The 20,590-nt window shown below is 43.0% G+C and overlaps 1 protein-coding gene and 1 non-coding gene across 3 annotated transcripts in view; one reads left to right on the top strand and one right to left on the bottom strand.

Moving 5' to 3' along the window:
- Positions 1-19,946, bottom strand: part of LOC139278784 (bifunctional arginine demethylase and lysyl-hydroxylase JMJD6-like) — a 30,202-nt gene extending 10,256 nt beyond the window's left edge. The window contains exons 1-4 of one of the 2 annotated variants that reach the window (XM_070897914.1): positions 19,113-19,946; positions 14,500-14,635; positions 8,015-8,144; positions 4,934-5,011 (exon numbers count right to left, since the gene is read on the bottom strand). In XM_070897914.1, the coding sequence (XP_070754015.1) occupies positions 5,001-5,011; positions 8,015-8,144; positions 14,500-14,635; positions 19,113-19,759 (924 nt within the window). In that variant the 5' untranslated portion in view covers positions 19,760-19,946 and the 3' untranslated portion in view covers positions 4,934-5,000. Of the gene's footprint in view, positions 1-4,933; positions 5,012-8,014; positions 8,145-14,499; positions 14,636-19,112 lie in introns of those variants that run through there. The other variant, XM_070897913.1, reaches the window with a different exon arrangement.
- An 86-nt stretch (positions 19,947-20,032) lies between these two features.
- trnal-cag (transfer RNA leucine (anticodon CAG)) lies at positions 20,033-20,115 on the top strand. The gene has a single exon. It is a non-coding gene; the product is annotated as a tRNA-Leu (tRNA).
- The last annotated feature ends 475 nt before the right edge of the window (positions 20,116-20,590 follow it).

Raw genomic sequence — 20,590 nt, forward strand, 5'->3', positions numbered from 1 at the left:
GCAGAAATTTAGCAGATGGTGTATAATGTTGGAAATGTGAGGTTATGAACTTTGGTAGAAAAAAAAAATCAAAGAGCAAGTTATTATTTAAATGGAGCAAAATTGCATGGTGCTGCAGTACAACGGGACCTGGGTGTCCTGGTGCATGAAACACAAAAGATTAGTATGCAGGTACAGCAAGTGATCAGGAAGGCCAATGGAATCTTGGCCTTTATTGTAATGGGGATGGAGTATAAAAGCAGGGGGGGATGGAGTATAAAAGCAGGGAAGTGTTGCTACAGTTATACAGGGTGTTGGTGAGGCCACAACTGGAATACTGTGTACAGTTTTGGTTTCCGTATTTAAGAAAGGATATACTTGCTTTGGAGGCTGTTCAGAGAAGGTTCACTAGGTTGATTCTGGAGATGAGGGGGTTGACTTATGAGAAAAGGTTGAAAAGGTTGGGCCTATACTCACTGGAATTCAGAAGAATGAGAGGTGATCTTATAGAAATGTATAGAATGAGGAAGCTTGACAAGGTGGATGCAGAGAGGATGTTTCCACTGATGGGGAAGACTAGAACTAGAGGGCATAATCTTAGAATAAGGGGTTTCCCATTTAAAACTGAGATGAGGACGAATTTCTTCTCTCAGAGGGTTGTAAATCTGTGGAATTCTCTGCCCCAGAGAGAAGTTGGGTCATTGAATAAATTTAAGACAGAGATAGAGTTTCTTAATCAATAAGGGAATAAGGGGTTATGGGGAGCGGACGGGGAAGTGGACTCGAGTCCATGATCGGATCAGCCATGATCGTATTAAATGGTAGAGCATGCTCGAGGGGCCGTATGGCCTACTCCTGCTCCTCTTTCTTCTGTTCTTATGTAGATGAGTTGACGGCACAAATAGCCATTACAGAGACGTGGTTGCAAGGTGACCAAGGATGGGAACTAAATATTCAGGGGTATTTGACAATTTGGAAGGACAGACAGAAAAGAAAGAGAGGTGGGGTAGCTCTGTTAATAAAGGATGAGATCAGTGCATTAATGAGAAACGATATTGACTCAGAAGATCAAGACGTTGAATCAGTTTGGGTGGAGATAAGGAATAGGAAGGAGAAAAAGTCGCTGGTGGGCGCAGTCTATAGGCCCCTTAACAGTAGCTACACTATTGGACGGAGTATAAATCAAGAAATAATGGAGGCTTGTAAAAAAGGAATGGCAATAATCATGGGCAATTTTAACCTTCATATTGATTGGACAAAGCAAATTGGCCAGGGTAGTCTTGAGGAAGAGTTCATAGAGTGTATCCGGGATAGTTTCCTTGAACAGTATGTTGCGGAACCAACCAGGGAGCAGGCTATCTTAGATCTGGTACTGTGTAATAAGACAGGATTAATAAATGATCTCCTACTAAAGGTTCCTCTAGGAATGAGTGACTGTAGCATGGCTGAATTTCAAATTCAGTTGGAGGGTGAGAAAGTTGGACCTCAAACCAGTGTCCGAAGCTTAAATAAAGGAGACTGAAGGCAGAGTTGACTAAAGTGGACTGGGAAAATAGATTAAAGTGTGGGATGGTTGATGAGCAGTGACAGACATTTAAGGAGATAGTTCATAAACTCACAACAAAAATATATTCCAATAAGAAGGAAAGACTGTAAGAGAAGGGATAACCATCTGGGGCTAACTAAGGAAATAAGGGATGGTATCAAATTGAAAACAAGGGCATACAAAGTAGCCAAGACTAGTGAAAGGCCAGAGGATTGGGAAACTTTTAAAAGCCAGCAAAGAACGACTAAAAAAAGAATAAAGAGAGGGAAGATAGATCATGCAAGCAGCACGAAATATAAAAACAGATAGCAAGAGTTTCTACAGGTACATAAAAAGGAAAAGAGTGGCTAAAGTAAATGTTGGTCCCCTAGAGGATGGGGAATTAATAATTGGGAACAAGGAAATGGCAAAGACTTTGAACAAATATTTTGTATCAGTCTTCACGGTAGAAGACACTAAAAACATCCCAATAGTAGATAATCAAGGGGCTATAGGGAGGGAGGAACTTAATACAATCACTAAAAAAAGTAGTACTTGGTAAATTAATGGGAATAAAGGCGGACCAGTCCCCTGGACCTGATGGCTTGCATCCTAGGGTCTTAAAAGAAGTGGCTGCAGAGATAGTGGATGCTTTGGTTGTAATCTACCAAAATTCCCTGGATTCTGGGGAGGTCCCAGCGGATTGGAAATCCGTAAATGTAACGCCCCTATTTAAAAAAGGAGGCAAACAGAAAACAGGAAACTATACACCGGTTAGCCTAACATCTGTCTTTGGGAAAATGTTGGAGGCCATTATTAAGGAAGCAGCAGCAGGACATTTGGAAAGGCATGATTCAATCAAGCAGAGTCAACATGGTTTTATGAAAGGGAAATCATGTTTGACAAATTTGCTGGAGTTCTTTGAAGATGTAACGAGCAGGGTGGATAAGGCGAAACCAGTGGATGTGGTGTATTTGGATTTCCAGAAGGCATTCGATAAGGTGCCACATAAAAGGTTACTGCACAAGGTAAAAGTTCACGACGTTGGGGTAATATATTAGCATGGATAGAGGATTGGCTAACTAACAGAAAACAGAGTCGGGATAAATGGGTCATTTTCCAGTTGGCAAACAGTAACTAGTGGGGTGCCGCAGGGATCAGTGCTGGGGCCTCAACTATTTACAATCTACATTAATGACTTGAATGAAGGGATCGAGTGTAATGTAGCCAAATTTGCTGATGATATAAAGATGGGTGGGACAGCAAATTGTGAGGAGGACACAAAAAATCTGCAAAGGGATATAGACAGGCTAAGTGAGTGGCCAAAAATTTGGCAGATGGAGTATAATGTGGGAAAATGTGAAGTTTGGCAGGAAAAAAATAGAAAAGCAAATTGTGCATGAATCACAAAGTTAGTATGCAGGTACAGCAAGTAATCAGGAAGGCAAATGGCATGTTGGCCTTTATTGCAAGGGGGATGGAGTATAAAAGCAAAGAAGTCCTGCTACAACTGTACAGGATATTGGTGAGGCCACACCTAGAGTACTACGTAGTTTTGGTCTCCATATTTAAGGAAGGATATACTTGCATTGGAGGCAGTTCAGAGAAGATTCACTCGGTTGATTCCAGAGATAAGGGGGTTGACTTATGAAGATAGGTTGAGTAGGTTAGGCCTATACTCATTGGAGTTCAGAAGAATGAGAGGTGACCTTATCGAATGAGGGGGCTCGACAAGGTGGATGCATAGAGGATATTTCCACTCATAGGGGAAACTAAAACAAGCCGCCCATTTAAAACTGAGATGAGGAGGAATTTCTTCTCTCAGGCAGTTGTAAACCTGTGGAATTCTCTGCCCCAGAGATCTGTGGAGGCTGGGTCATTGAATATATTTAAGGAGGAGATAGACAGATTTTTGAGTGATAAGGTAATAAAGGGTTATGGGAGCGGGCAGGAAAGTGGAGCTGAGTCAATGATCAGATCAACCATGATCTTTTTAAATGGCAGAGCAGGCTCGAGGAGCCAAATGGCCTACTTCTGCGCCTATTTCCTTATGTTCTTATGTAGGACTAATTTGCAGGGTTATGGGGAAAAAACTGGGGTGAGGGACTAAATTGGACCGCACTTTGAGAGAACTTGTGCAGGCAAGTTGAATAGCCACATTCTGTACTGTAAGATTCTATGATCAGTACATGTTACAAAAACATTGAGTTAGGCTAGGTGCCAGGAAGTAATACTATTTAGAGAACTATAGACCTGTGGAACAGCTTGCCTGTACATGTGGTGAGTGTGAATTCACTGCAAGCCTTTAAAAGGGAATTGAACAAGAAGGTGGGTGATATCAGTCAGCTTAGACTCCCGGAGCTTACTCGACTGCATTTTGGGTTCGAGAGGAATTTCTCAGAGTTGTTTCCCCTAAATTGTCCTCAGGTTTTTACTCTGGCTTTTTGCCTCTCCCAGGAGATTGAGTGTCTCTGGGGTTGAGGTGATTTTTGTGTAGGCTGCACCATGTTGGGATGAGACAGACTTGATGGAGTAGCTGATCTTTTTCAGTCTTTTTTTGTACGTTCTGAAATAAAAGCAATAAATATACTATATAGAAACATAGAAAATAGGTGCGGGAGTAGGCCATTCGGTCCTTCAAGACTGCACCACCATTCAATAAGATCATGGCTGATCATTTACCTCAGTACCCCTTTCCTGCTTTCTCTCCATACCCCTTGATCCATTTAGCCATAAGGGCCATATCTAACTCCCTCTTGAATATATCTAACGAGCTGGCATCAACAACTCTCTGTGGTAGGGAATTCCACAGGTTCACAACTCTGAGTGAAGATGTTTCTCCTCATCTCTGTCCTAAATGGCTTACCCCTTATCCCTAGACTGTGACCCCTGGTTCTGGACTTCCCCAACATCGAGAACATTCTTCCTGCATCTAACCTGTCCAATCCCGTCAGAATTTTATATGTTTCTATGAGATTCCCTCTCATTCTTCTAAACTCCAATGAATACAGGCCCAGTTGATCCAGTTTCTCCTCATAGGTCAGTCTTGTCATCTGGTGAACCTTCACTGCACTCCCTCAATAGCAAGAACGTTCTTCCCCAGATTAGGAGACCAAAACTGAACACAATATTCCAGGTGAGGCCTCACCAAGGCCCTGTACAACTGCAGTAGGACCTCCCTGCTCCTATACTCAAATCCCCTAGCTATGAAGGCCAACATACCATTTGCCTTCCTCACCGCCTGCTGTACCTGCATGCCAACTTTCAATGACTGATATACCATGACACCCAGGTCTCGTTGCACCTCCCTTTTTCCTAATCTGCCGCCATTCAGATAATATTCTGCCTTCACGTTTTTGCCACCAAAGTGACAACCTCACATTTATCCACATAATACTGCATCTGCCATGCATTTGCCCACTCACCTAACCTGTCCAAGTCACCCTGCAGCCTCTTAGCATCCTCCTCACAGGTCACACCGCCATCCAGCTTAGTGTCATCTGCAAACTTGGAGATATTACATTCAATTACTTCATCTAAATCATTGATGTATATTGTACATAGCTGGGGTCCCAGCACGGAGCCCTGCAGCACCCCACTAGTCACTGCCTGCCATTCGGAAAAGGACCCATTTATCCCGACTCTCTGTTTCCTGTCTGCCAACCAGTTTTCTATCCACGTCAATACATTACCCCCAATACCATGTGCTTTAATTTTGCACAACCAATCTCTTGTGTGGTACCTTGTCAAAAGCTTTTTGAAAGTCCAAATACACCACATCCACTGGTTCTCCCTTGTCCACTCTACTAGTTACATCCTCAAAAAATTCTAGAAGATTTCTCAAGCATGATTTTCCTTTCATAAGTCCATGTTGACTTGGATCGATCCTGTCACTGCTTTCTAAATGCGCTGGTATTTCATCTTTAATAAGTGATTCCAACATTTTCCCCACTACCAATGTCAGGCTAACCAGTCTATAATTACCCGTTTTCTCTCTTCCCTCCTTTTTTAAAAAGTGATGTTACATTAACTACCCTCCAGTCCATAGGAACTGATCCAGAGTCGATAGACTGTTGGAAAATGATCACCAATGCATCCACTATTTCTAGGGCCACTTCCTTAAGTACTCTGGGATGCAGACTATCAGGCCCTGGGGATTTATCTGCCTTCAATCCCATCAATTTCCCTAACATAATTTCCTGACTAATAAAGATTTCCTTCAGTTCCTCCTTCTCGCTCGATCCTCTGTCCCCTAGTATTTCTGGAAGGCTATTGAAGACAGAACCAAAGTATTCATTCAATTGGTCTGCCATTTCCCTGTTCCCCATTATAAATTCACCTGATTCTGACTGCAAGGGACCTACGTTTGTCTTCACTAATCTTTTTCCCTATGCAGTACAATATGGAGAATACTGCACTCTGGGTTGCACTGAAATCATTTGACAAAATTCTCTCGCCAGTACAGTACGGCACCAATCTCAGGCTCTAAAAAGCTTGAAATTACCAATCACTGCAATGATTTCTCTATTTTAAAAAAAGATCAAAATTCATAAACAATTTATTTGGTATTCAATGCGACTCTTCGTGTTTCTCTGTTGGATAGTCACTGCAGTTTATATCGTTCACCCTCACTGGAGGATATTGATGACTCGACCACCAAAGGGTTCTTGTATAAATGCAATTCTAATGGGTCTCTGTTCATGGCAGCTGTACATCAGTTTCTTCTGTAAATGGTGTGAAAGTTCCATGATTCGTGAGCCAAGATGTTTGTGTGATATTATACATAAAAAAACATGAGTGTTTGAGTTTAGTTTTTCATGTGCCTTCTATAAATAATGGTGGTGTCCTGGGACTGAATGCTTCAGTATCTGCCATGCTATTGGTGCCTTTACTTTGGATGATGTGCGTGGAAGGATGTTTTGCAGCTAGTCAGTAATGTGTTATCTTAGAACAGCACATGGCAGGTGCCTGTGGCTTTTAAAACTGTATTATCTTCAGAAAGCAGAGAAATATCCATTTAACACAAAAACAAAATCATACAATTACTATAAATCATGTATGAACAAACTCTTGGCTGCAGTTCCACTACAGTCAGTACGGAGCTGACAACCTCAATGAGCTGAATCCCTGACCAGCAGGAAGGCTTTGTTGGCCTCTTGGTTTGTGCTAATAAGGTTCACTGTTCGTTCAACCATTTTGTAGGATCCAGCTGGATGACTATAAATTATTTAAATATGTTTGTTGCTTCTGTCTCTCGATTTAGTCCACTCCTCTACTGAAGCAGTGCCTCTCTGAGCTATTGTTGCAATAGTGCCCACAGCTCATGTGTGCAACTAGACAGCGAGAGGCAACAGACTATGGGGTATCACAGCAGAGAACATTTCGATTCATTCGCTGTTAATACACGTTCAGGGGTTAAACACAAGGATATCTCCGACCACTTCCTTGTATGCCTTGGCACCCACATTCCCCTACCTCCTTCCAAATCCACTTCCTACAGAAAAACTCTCCCCAAGTCACTCATGCTTTCAAATTTCCAAGCGTCTGGCCAATCACTCGCCACAGGGGTCACTACATAATGATGGACAGTGGGAATCCTGGCTGCTTTTATTTCTCTTCCCCGCACCTCCCTTTTGCCCAGTTGGTCAATAGTCACGTCTGCCCGGTCACCCAGCTGAGGTCAGCTAATTTAGCAAAGGATTTAATCTGGGATCTTCCGTCATGGTGCAAAAGCCATTGGAGCACTTCAGATATGATTTAATAAGGCACTGTTAAAATAAATTCTGAAATAGGATTTGTTCTGCTTTTAAGGTCACGGGGATTTCTTAATTTCCTCTCTCCAGTCATGCTGTACGAGTTTCTGGTAAACACGGCCTGTTGTGCTGGGTATTCATCTGTAAAATTTAGTTCAAAATACTGCACTCTTTCAGAAGATGACAGTTTAAATTGATTCCATTATTTAAAACCTATCGGAACAACTTTGCATTACACAATCAGACCTCCTGTCTGTTGTGGTCATTTGATCTGCAACCTAACAATAAATGAGTAATTCAAATATAATCCTCCATTCAGGGACCAGCTAACACCCACTGACAGACAGCCTTTATCTTTGCTGCACAAAGTGTATTATCCAGTATCACACTTCAATAGCTCACTGGTCTGGTTCTCAATAGTGGTACAACCACTGTCAAAACGAGGCTTGGGACACAGCCCATCAGAAGTCAGCGTGAAAATTAATCTGTGTCTGAAACAACTGCATCTCAGATTGTACTGTTCTGTTTCTGGGCAGTACAAGGTGTGTAGTGATAATCCTGAACTGTTTAATACAATCATATACAAGTACAGGCCTGTGGGAAGCTTAGATCCCTATTGGTCCCTGTGAATAAGACAGGAAATTAGAGGGGTAATTGTGAAGTTCGGTAGCCATGAATTCTTTCCAATGTTATAAATGTTGGTTGGGAGAGTTGCAAGGGTGCTCATTGGAGGTATGCACAGTACCATATTACTTACTGATCTGCCCAGGGTACACAATGGCTTCCAGAGAAGAGCATTCATAGTAGCATTCTGCAGGGGGTTCCAACTTCCAGTGTTTGATGCCCCTGATTTGGGCCTGCCATGACGGATTATCTACATCATCAATCTAAAGAAAAAAAAACAAGTGGCAAAAACATTTTAACACCAAATATAAAGAACGGGAATGTTTAAAGCCCAAAGGCAGTGACCAGTACATGGTAATAGGTCAGATAGCTCAGGGTCATATGCTTAGGGCTTAGCGTTTATCAGTAATGTGAAGCAGGCAAAGGAAAATGAACTCTTGTGGTGCATTCATAATCCACAAGTTCGTAGTTGTTTGAAACCTGAAACTGCTTCATAAAGCAGAGCTGAAATGCTATTTGGGTGCAAAGGCCCAAACTGACTCTGAGGCACAGCTAAGTGAGACTCCCTCCTTCAAGAAGCACCACTACGCTTCACTCTGGTGTCAGAACATAACACAAGAAATAGGAGCAGGAGTAGGCAATTTGGCCCCTCAAGCCTGCTCTGCCATTCAATAAGATCATGGCTGATTTGATCCTGGCCTCAACTCCACTTCCCTGCCCACTCCCCATAACCCGTGACTCCCTTATCGTTCAAAAATCTGTCTATCTCCACCTTAAATATATTCAATGACCCAGCCTCCATAGCTCTCTGAGGTAGAGAATTCCAAATATTCACGACCCTCAGAGAAGAAATTCCTCCTCATTTCCGTTTTAAATGGGCGACCTCTTATTCTGAAACTCTGCCTCCTAGTTTGAGATTCCCCCATGAGGGGAAACATCCTCTCTACATCTACCTGGTCAAGCCCCCTCAGAATCTTATACGTTTCAATAAGATCATCTCTCAGTCCACTAAACTCCAATGAGTATAGGCCCAACCTGCTCAACCTTTCTTCATATGACAGCCTCTTCATCTCAGGAATCAACCTCTTGAACCTGTTCTGAACTGCCATCAATGCAAGTATATCCTCCTTAAATAAGACCAAAGCTGTACACAGTACTCTAGGTATGATCTTACCAATACCCTGTACAGTTGTAGCAGGACTTCCCTACTTTTATACTCCATCCCCTTTGCAATAAAGGCCAACATTCCATTTGCCTTCCTAATTACTTGCTGTACTTGCATGATAACTTTTTTGTGTTTCATGTACAAGGACCGCCAGATCCCTCTGTACTGCAGCATTTTGTAATCTCTCCCCATTTAAATAATAATTTGCTTTTTTATTTTTTCTACTAAAATGGATAACCTCACATTTTCCCACAATATCTGCCAAATTTTTGCCCACTCACTTAGCCTATCTATATTCCTTTGCAGATTATTTGCGTCCTCCTCACAACTTGCTTTCCCACCTATCTTTGTATCATCAGCAAATCTGGCTACATTACACTCTGTCCCTTCATCCAAGTCATTAATATAAATAGTAAATAGTTGGGGCCCCAGCATTGAACCCTGTGGCACTCTACTAGTTAGTTTGCCAACCTGAAAATTACCCATTTATCCCGACTCTCTTTTCTGTTAGTTAGCCAATCCTCTATCCATGCCCAACCCGTGAGCTCAGGTCAGGTCCCACTCCACATTTGCACTATAACTGGTTAAGACTAACAGCTGTGGTGTAAATGCACCAGTAAACCCCATTCACTAAACAGATATTAAAGGAGAACTAGGGAGAAAGAGAAGAGATTGATGCACATTCATCTTCAAGAATTAACTCTTTCCATTTGGCCTTGCTAGAGATTAAATTTCAATGTACTCTCCTCCTGCTTCGAAAATATGCTACAAGGTTTAAGAAGTCACAATGCTCTTAAAACAACCAATATGGGCTTTATATAAGGGCATGATTAAAAAGTTTTGAGATGATTTAAAACATCAATCTATCCCAGCATGCATTTCCTTTAGCATTTTGTGTGGCAGAGGAAATGTGGGAGAAAGGAAAATCTTAATTTTGTCTCTGTAGATGAAGAGAGTGTTTGGAAACGCAAGGGCAGAGAATGAAAATATCTAGGTCTTGGGAATGGAATAAACATTTCGCCTAAGTACTTACTGTATTATTAACAAAGCATATAGCACAAAAGCAAAGGATGGAAAGATTATGAGCTGGGTAAACACCTAAAAACACAGCCTCAGCTAAACGTGTAACCTATGTATTATGTAAGCACAGGCCAAGGTTGTATTATAGCATAAGAATAGAACCCGTTTCCCTTTTAAGGCAGAGTGTTCTCAAGGTCTGGAGCCACACAGCCATGCTCAGGGCCTGGAGGGCAGGTACTGCTCACCCCAGGACTTGCGTTGTTCGCTTGGGTCGCAGCGTGCTATCGAAGTGGTCGGAGCCTGGGAACCTGGTTGTATTATTTGCACATCATTTAATATAAAATGGAAGACCAAATTGGTCAGTGTAATAAAGCCACAATGCAGCCAGTGTCGGATCACTGAATAACAGACCACAACTTCAGGATCTCGGAGTTGAGATGTGCATGTGCTACATCCTGAAGTTGTAGTCAGTTTCAAAGGAGTAATAACGCCGAACAGTGGTAATTCGCCGTCATTACCCACTGCAAATTCCGGCCCAATATTTGAAACAGAAAATTATAAAAGGATACAGTGAAAGAGAAGAGAAACAGGATTCGAGCAGATAGCTCCCACTGTGCCAAATCTCTTTTGTACTGATTTTCCATGAATTATGATTAACATTCTTTTTGATTTTAGTCTTTGTTGATATAAAAATTATTTATTTAAAAAATTGTTTTTATTTGAATATGGAGAGATGATGACATTATAAGAGAACTGGCGTAATGGGTTATTGAGTCCAACATGTGAAATGGAAGACATAGCAAAGAAGATCACAATGCCATGTGTTGGACAAGTCTTTTTTAATGAGCACACAGGGATTTTTCTTCAATTCTGGTAAGTCCCATCCCGCTTTACATTTGGAGCTGTAGCATGCAATATTGCTTTATCCACAGTAATTTATTTCTCCATCTCAGATCTTACCTTTTAGCCAACTCCTCCTTCGCCATCCCTGGTGATACAGTGGTATACAGTTGGGAGAGTGGCCCTGGGAGTCCTCAACATTGACTCCGGAACCCATGAAGTCTTGTGCCATCAGGTCTAACATGGGCAAGGAAACCTCCTGCTTATTACCACCTACCGCATACCCTCAGCTGATTAATTAGTACTCCTCCATGTTGAACACAACTTGGAGGAAGCACTGAGAGCAGCAAGGGCACAGAATGTACTCTGGGTGGGGGACTTCAACGTCTATCACCAAGAGTGGCTCAGTAGCACCAGACTGGGCTTGCGGCAATGGTGCAAGAACCAACACGAGCGAAAAAACCTCATCCTCATCAATCTACCTGTCGCAGATGTGCCTGTCTATAACTATCGGTCGGAGTGAGCACCGCACAGTCCTTGTGGAGACAAAGTCCCGTCTTTACACTGAGGACACCCTCTATCATATTGTGTGGGGTAGATTCAGAACAGATCTAGCAGCTCAAAACTGGACATCCATGAGGCTCTGTGGGCCATCAGCAGCAGCAGAACTGCATTCCACCACAATCTGTAACCTCATGGCCCGGCATATCCTCACTGCTATCAATATCAAACCAGGTGACTGACCGGATCACTGAAGAGTGTAGAAGAGCATGCCAGGAGCAGCACCAGGTGTACCTAAAAATGAGGTGCCAACCAGGTGAAGCTACAACACAGGACTGCATACATGCTAAACAGCAGAAGCAGCAAGCGATCCCACAACCATCGGATCATATCAAAGCTCTGCAGTGCTGCAACAGAGTCGTGAATGGTGGTGGACAATTAAACAATTAACAGGAGGAGGAGGCTCCATGAATATCCCCATCCTCAATGATGGTGAAGCCCAGCACTGGAGTGCAAAAGACAAGGCTGAAACGTTCGCAAATGTCTTCAGCCAGATGTCCCGAGGTCCTCCCCATCACAGAAGCCAGTTTTCAGTCAATTCAATCCACTCCATGTGATATCAAGAAACGGCTCAGCGTAATGGAAATGTTAAAGACTATGGGTCCAGTCAACATCCCAGCTAAAGTGCTAAAGGGTTGTGCTCCAGAATTAGCTGTACCTCCAGCCAAACTGTTCCAGTACAGCTACAACACTGGCATCTACCCAACAAAGTGGAAAATTGCCCAGGTATGTCCTGTCCTCAAAAAGCTGGACAAATCCAATTTTGCCTATTACTGTCCCCATCTGCCTACTCTCAATCATCAACAAAGCGTGGAAGGTGTCGCCGATTGTGCTATCAAGTGGCACTTGCTCATCAATGCTCAGTTTGGGTTCTGCCAGGACCACTCAGCTCCAGACATCATTACAGCCCCCTGGTCCAAACATGGACAAAAAAGTTGAATTCCCGAGAGTGACTGCCCTGGACATCAAGGCAGCATGTATGTGGCATCAAGGAGCCCTAGTAAAGTTGAAGTCGTAGAATTACATAGAATATACAGCACAGAAACAGGTCATTTGGCCCAAATAGTGCATGTTTATGTTCCACTCAAGCCTCTTCCCATCTTTCCTCATCTAACTCCATCAGCATAACCCTCTATTCCCTTCTCTCTCATATACTTATCAAGTCGCCCAGAAATGCATCTGTACTATTTGCCTCAACCACTCCATGTGGTATCAAGTTCCACATTCTCACCACTCTGAGTACAGAGGTTTCTTTCGAATTTCCTGTTTGGTTTCTTGGTGACTATCTTATACTGATGGCCTTTAGTTTTGCTCTTTCCCAAGAGTGGAAAAACTCTCTCTCTCTGTACTCTATCAAAACTGTTCATAATCTTGAACCACTGCAGTGGTGAAGGTAATCGCCCAGTGGTTAGGTTGGGAGTTCCAGGATTTTGACACAGCGACGATGAAAGAACGGTGATATATTTCCAAGTCAGGATGGTGTGTGATTTGGAGGGAACTTGTAGGCGGTGATGTTCCCATACACCTGCTGTCCTTGTCCTTCTAGGTGATAGAGATAGCAGGTTTGAGAGGTGCTGTCGAAGAAGCCTTGGCAAGTTGCTGCAGTGCATCTTGTGGATGATACACACTGCAGCCACGGTGGTGGAGGGAGTGAATGTTTAAGGTGGTAGATGGAGTGCCAATCAAGCGGGCTGCTTTGGTGGTGCTGAGCTTCTTGAATGTTGTTGGAACTGCACTCATCCAGGCAAGTGGAGAGTATTCCATCACAATCCTGACTTGTGCCTTGTAGATGGTGGAAAGGCTTTGTGGAGTCAGATGGTGAGTCATTTGCCACAAAATACGCAGCCTCTGACCTGCTCTTGTAGTCAAATTATTTATGTGGCTGGCCCAGTTAAATTTTTGATCAATGGTGATCCCCAAGATGTTGATGGTGAGGGGATTAGACAATGGTAATGCCACTGAATGTCAAGGGGAGGTGATTAAACTTTCTCTCGTTGGAGATGGTCACTGTCTGACACTTGTGTGGTGCGAATGTTACTTGCCACGTATCAGCCCAAGCCTGAATGTTGTCTTGCTGCACGCGGGCACAGACTGCTTCATTATCTGAGGAGTTGTGAATGGAACTAAACACATGCATCATCAGCGAACAACCTCATTTCTGACATTATGATGGAGGGAAGGTCTTTGATGAAGCAGCTGAAGATGGTTAGGCCTAGAACGCAGCTCTGTGGAACTCCTGCAGCGATGTCCTGGAGCTGAGATGATTGACCTCTTACCTATCCGATTGTACCCAGTTTTATGAGCCCTGGAGTGAGTTTGCCTGCATGGATACTAACAACTGAGCCAAGCTGATGTGTGTATTTGTGACATACTGCCCTTTTGGCAAGTGTCAATCCCCTCACTATGATAATAACAGCAGATAATTGCTGTACAACATTGCCATGCACATTACATTTGTTGTCTTTAGGTCAGCAAAGAAAAATGCCTGTGGAAATTGCATGTAAATTGGAACAGATTTCTTTTAAGCAAAAATAATGCTTTCTTCTTTATAAGTTATTAAAGGAAGTGTATTCTATACAATTGCACCATAATTCTTGAATAGCTTTACAGTTATTGGTATCTCCCAATCATACATGTTTTCATTGAAAGAAAAACGTGCATTTATATGCTTTATGGTAGCGCAAACATCTTAGTGCTTCACTTACAATGAATGACTGTGAAGTACAGTAACTTTCGACAAAACGACAAATGTCGTGCTTTACAGCTTGATTGGTGGTTGTTTCCTCAAATTGTGACCACACGACTGGGAATATTGGCCCATAGCAAGTACTTCTTATTCAGGATTTCACAACACAAAATGTTGAGAGACTTCCTCTAACCTGTAGTTTAAAAGCCCAAGATGCAGCCACAAGGCAAGTGGGAGTTGCCCCGGTTTGTGTACAGACATCTCCATTATTGCACGCAAGAGATTATGGGACAATTCGATAGAACAAACTTCCCTTTCAAATAAAGTCACAATTTCTCATTCTTACATGCATGTGGGCTCCATGCCCTGGCACTCCCATGAATATCCAGTCCATTTTACTAGATTCGGAAATGGCTGGGATAAAATATGGTCGCTGGTAGTGCTGCCTCAGGATACTTGCTGCACTGGAATCACAGTTACTCCTGTGAAATGAAAGCAGAGTTAATGATTATCAAATGGAACTGGCTACTCTCCCTCCCGTCGCTCTACCCCACCCCACACAGTTACAGACTGCTTACACATAAGAGCATACTCCTGTACCTGAGAGAGACTGAAAACCTAGCCAACAAATGTTTCCACATTCACCACCAATAACTCACTCAGACTGGGCATTGACGTAAACATTGGGGGCAGGAGCATTACCCCGTGATAGCAGCTGTCAGTAACTACAGGATTAGTGCCAGTTCTATGGTGCATCGTGCTATACAGCGTGATAAATGCTGCATCTATATCCTCAGTTATGATCACTGTAAAGGTGGTACTGCTTATGCAACCTGTCAAGTGAGAGAGACTGGATAATTCACAAGCAACAAACCTGGAAGTACATAACTGTCAACCTCTCGAGCAAAGGTATTTTCACTTGCCTGCTATTGAGGATACTATTTTATTTATAAGATTTCTAGGTTTAGAATGAGTGGGGGGAATAACTTTCACACTTTGTAGCATAAAATAATTAATTGTGTGCTGAATAGTTAAAGTATGAGAATGCTCACAGTGAAGGATTAGTAACTGATCCATTCATTACAAATTTATAATAGACAAACTTGTAATAATTCTGTTAAGATTATTGACTATTGTTTGTCTGTATACTCTTCACAATTTCAGTGCAAGCTTTGTTCCAAACACTCTGTGTACAACCTATTAGCCAATTGGCAGTGCTGTATAGAGCAGACTGCTAGATGCTCTATCACAATCTTTCTTTGGTCCAAACTACTTGGTTCCCCATGTAAATAACATCTTACTTACAGACTATGAACACACATTTTACTGCATGTAACATATCCGAGAGACCAATCAGATTCTTGGTGTAACATATTCTGTTTTAGACAACTGGAGCTACTGGAGGCATTCAATTTTGCCACCACTATCACTGATCCTGTGTTTCAGCTCGGAGGGGACCAACGTGGTCTTTGAATGGGACATATTTCCTCCATCATCTGAATAGTTTTCAAAGTCATTTTGCCTGTACATTGTAGTGTCAAGTTATTTGCTGCAAATATGCACCTGGAACTTCAAAATTCTACCTCACCACCACCTCTTTCGACCCCTCCGCTGCCTCTGATTTGTCACACTGCTTGTCCCGATATCCAACATTGGATGAGCAGAAATTTACTCCAAATAAATGTTGTGAAGTCATTGTTTTCTGTACCAGCCACAAACACCATTCCCAAGCTACCGACTCCATCCCTCTCCCTGGCCACTGGCTAAAACTGAATCAGACTGCCCGCAGCATAGGATGATCATCCGAACCCATATCCTCGGCATCATCAAGACTGTCTATTTTCATCTATATTCCTGCGTTAAAGGCGCTCTAGAAATGCAAACTGTTGTTGTTAATGGATAACAATACATGCGTGACATTAAGTGTTCTCAATTGTCTACTCCACTTATCTGCATAAAAGCAAAATACTGCGGATGCTGGAAATCTGAAATAAAAATAGAAATTGCTGGAAACAAATCAACAGGTCAGGCAGCATCTGTGGAGAAGGCCATCGCCCTGAAACGTTAACTCTGTTTCTCTCTCCACAAAATGCTGCCTGACCTGCTAAGTGTTTCTAGCATTTTCTGTTTGTATTCCACTTATCTAAATGTTACGTTGGCCCTTTTTTTAATGCTGAGGCCAGGAAAAAAATACAAAATAGGTAGCTAGGATAAAATACAAATACGGCTTTGAGCTTTTACAATGAGTACAGGTGCTGACAATATAAAGTCTGAAATCCTGATCACCTGCTGTTCAATAAATAGACAAATCTACTAAAACTGAATCAGAACCAGCTGCAACATCAAAACAGAGTTTTATATTAAAGCAGGCCTGAGCTTTGGATTTTCTCAGTAAGCTGCAGTATGTGCACTTCTGGCTCTGCCCCAAACCATGACTCACAACCACATTTAGTACAAGATTATTGTATACAATATTCCTCTATAACTCACGTTACAGAACAATGAGTCGACAATACCAAAACCAAGGTCTGCCATTAATCCAAAACCAATGTCATTCATAAAAACAGATAGTAAGAGTTTCTACAGGTACATAAAAAGGAAAAGAGTGGCTAAAGTAAATGTTGGCCCCCTAGAGGATGATACTGGGGAATTAATAATGAAGAACAGGGAAATGGCAAAAACGTTGAACAAATATTTTGTATCGGTCTTCACGGTAGAAGACACTAAAAATATCCCAATAGTGGATAAACAAGGGGCTATAGGGAGGGAGGAACTTAATATAAATAACTACCACTGAAGTAGTACTCAGTAAAATAATGGGTCTAAAGGTGGACAAATTCCCTGGATCTGATGGCTTACATCCTAGGGTCTTAAAAGAAGTGGCTGCAGAGATAATGGATGCATTGGTTGTAATCTACCAAAATTCCCTGGATTCTGGGGCGGTCCCAGCGGATTGGAAAACCGCAAATGTAATGGCCATATTTAAAAAAGGAGGCAGACAAAAAGCAGGAAACTGTAGACCAGTTTGCCTAACATCTGTCGTTGGGAAAATGATGGAGTCCATTATTAAGGAAGCAGTAGCAGGACATTTGGAAAAGCATGATTCAATCAAGCAGAGTCAGCATGGTTTTATGAAAGGGAAATAGTGTTTGACAAATTTGCTGGAGTTCTTTGAGAATGTAACGAGCAGGATGGATAAGGGGAAACCAGTGGATGTGGTGTATTTGGATTTCCAGAAGGCATTTGATAAGTTGCTACATAAAAGGTGACTGCACAAGATAAAAGTTCATGGGGTTGGGGGTAATATATTATTAGCAAGGATAGAGGATTGGCTAACTAATAGAAAACAGAGAGTTGGGATAAATGGGTCATTTTCTGGTTGGCAAACAGTAACTAGTGGGGTGCCGCAGGGATCGGTGCTGGGTCCTCAACTATTTACAATCTATATTAATGACTTTGTCCCTTCATCCAAGTGTAATGTAGCCAAGTTTGCTGATGATACAAAGATGGGTAGGAAAGCAAATTGTGAGGACACAAAAAATCTGCAAAGGAATATAGACAGGCTATGTGAGCGGGCAAAAATTTGGCAGATGGCGCATAATGTTGGAAAATGTGAGGTTATCCACTTTGGCAGAAAAAAATACAAAAGCAAATTATAATTTAAATGGAGAAAAATTGCAAAGTGCTGAAGTACAGAGGGACCTGAGGGTCCTTGTGAATGAAACACAAAAAGTGAGTATGCAGGTACAAGCAAATAATCAGGAAGGCAAATGGAATGTTGGCCTTTATTGCCAGGGGGATGGAGTATAAAAGCAAATTAGTCCTGCTACAACTGAACAGGGTATTGGTGAGGCCACACCTAGAGTACAGTTTTGGTCTCCGTATTTAAAGAAGGATAATACTTGCATTGGAGGCTGTTCAGAGAAGGTTCACTAGATTGATTCCGGAGTTGAGGGGGTTGGCTTATGAAGATAGGTTGAATAGATTGGGCCAATACTATTGGAATTCAGAAGAATGAGAGGTGATCTTATTGAAACATATAAGATAATGAGGGGGCTCGACAAAGTGGATGCAGAGAGGATATTTTCACTCATAGGGGAAACTAAAACTAGGGGACATACTCATAATAAGGGGCTGCCCATTTAAAACTGAGATGAGGAGGAATTTCTTCTCTCAGAGGGCTGTAAATCTATGGAATTCTTTGCCCCAGAGAGCTGTGGAGGCTGGGTCATTGAATATATTTAAGGCAGAGATAGACAGATTTTTGAGCGACAAGGGAATAAAGGGTTATGGGGAGCGGGCAGGGAAGTGGAGCCGAGTCCATGATTAGATCAGCCATGATCTTATTAAATGGTGGAGCAAGTTCGAGGGGCCAGGTGGCCTACTCCTGCTCCTATTTCGTATGTTCTTATAATATAAAAATTCTTGAATAGTTGGCAGATTACAGGTTGTGATCCTTTCTTCTTGCTAAATAAATTTTTCACAAGTGTCAATTGTTGTCTTCCTGATTCCCAAATACCTTCTAACTGATCCATTCTAAAACTGTGTCTCATAACTTCTGTGAATCTTCCTTCCCATCTCGTTTTAGTCCTAAATATTCAGTTTCTGCTCTCCTAATAAAAAAGTAAACCTTTTAAAGTAATTTTTCTCCACTAACTCTAATCTCAATGATCTGGTAAAGATACTGCCCCATTGATTCTGCGCAACCATTATGATCGATATCAAAAGACTACCGAGTCTATTGAGTCCTCTACTTTATGGACTCCAATCAGAACACTGGTTTTATGGTATCCATCTCATTGTCTTCCAAATTTATCCCTTTCTATTGATTGGCTCTCGTTTGTTTTTTTTCTCAAGGATTACTGACTTGCGCTCCACTGCCCCCTCATCTGTCACCCTTGATAGGCAATTCTCCCCGACCATGCAAGAAAAATGAAATTGCTAAATTGCCACACACACCATCCAATGTACCAGGGTTTGGTATTGCTGTGCATGCTAGCACGGCCCACCCCCATCCCGAAAACATCCCCCAGGTTCACGAACTCCGTGTCGTAGGGGAAAAACTGGCACTCGCTGCCGCTGTTGTCCAGGGCGCTGCTGCCGCTGCCGTAGATCTGGGTGAAGAACTCGAAGCTGAAGACCTCGCGGGCCGACCAGTTCCTCTGGCCGTCCTCCACCACCACCGGCTGCATAGAGTAGGCGTAGGCCCGCAGGAACTCCTCGTGGCTCAGGTTGCTCCTCCGGTCGACGGCGGTGATGTTGCTGCAGACCCGGCAGTCCAAGGGCCGCCGGAAGGGGCTGGGGAAGTCGGGCAGCCCGACCACGCACGGCTCGTTGTCCGCCGAGGAGCCGCGGAGCCAGAAGCAGAGGCGCAGCGCCGAGTGGCGGAGCGGGCCGCAGCACGGCAGCAGCAGGAGGAGGAGCGGCAGCAGCACGACTCCGGCCCCGGCCCGCAGCGGCCGGGAGCGGGAGCGGGAGCGGCCCCGGCTCAGCAGCAGCTTGTGCACCGCCGGCAGCTGCGCGATGTCCCGCTCGGTGAGGCCGGAGCGCAGGGCCAGAGCCACCATCTCCCCCACCTCCTCCCGGCTCAGCTTCCCTGCCGCCATGACGCTGACCCCGTTGCTGGGGAGGGGGGCGGGTTCGGGGGTCAGAGTTCAGCCGCTTGCAAAACAACAATAGGTTCAATCGCAATGGCTGCAAGCGATGCATCGGGTGCACGGGCTTCTAAACATCCCCAAAATCATACATCACCCATGCACATTTATCATCGGCGCCTTCCTGGGGCACCAATACAGCATTCGCAGCACAAATCTCCGGGTGAATGAAGAATTGCACCGCCCGCCACCGGGATGAAAAGCCTCGCCGCAGTATATCCCGGAGTCAGGATGGCCGAGCGGTCTAAGGCGCTGCGTTCAGGTCGCAGTCTCCTCTGGAGGCGTGGGTTCGAATCCCACTTCTGACATTACAATCTTTTTCCACAATTAAAACAAAAATCATATTCATATTTATCTCAACTCACCGCTGTCAAGTCTGGTGTTCTGAAAATCTAAAATGCCACCGTGATTTCTGGAGCCACATATTCGAATTCTGTGGCTTCTCGTTTTAATTTATACATTGACAGGGCCTGTGCATGTGGCAGATGAAGAAGCAACACAAACACTTTATTTTCCTGCGTTGATCATTGCACTTTGGAAACCTTTTCCAATTGTTAAGCCTTTTCCTATAGTAGTATAGTACCTGACAATAATGGGCCAAACCAAAAGTCTTCCTTTCACCATAATTTGAAACTGTTACAAGAGGCAAAAAATGGACAGAAAAAAGATAAATCTGATTATTTTTTAAATGGTTAAAAAGGTAGGAACAGTAGAGGTAAACAAGAATTCCATGTAAAGAAAACACTAAAATATAGTGGTCAGGTACAAATAATAACCAAAAAG

Source organism: Pristiophorus japonicus, chromosome 13, assembly GCF_044704955.1.
Source record: "Pristiophorus japonicus isolate sPriJap1 chromosome 13, sPriJap1.hap1, whole genome shotgun sequence".
NCBI lineage: Eukaryota > Metazoa > Chordata > Chondrichthyes > Pristiophoridae > Pristiophorus > Pristiophorus japonicus.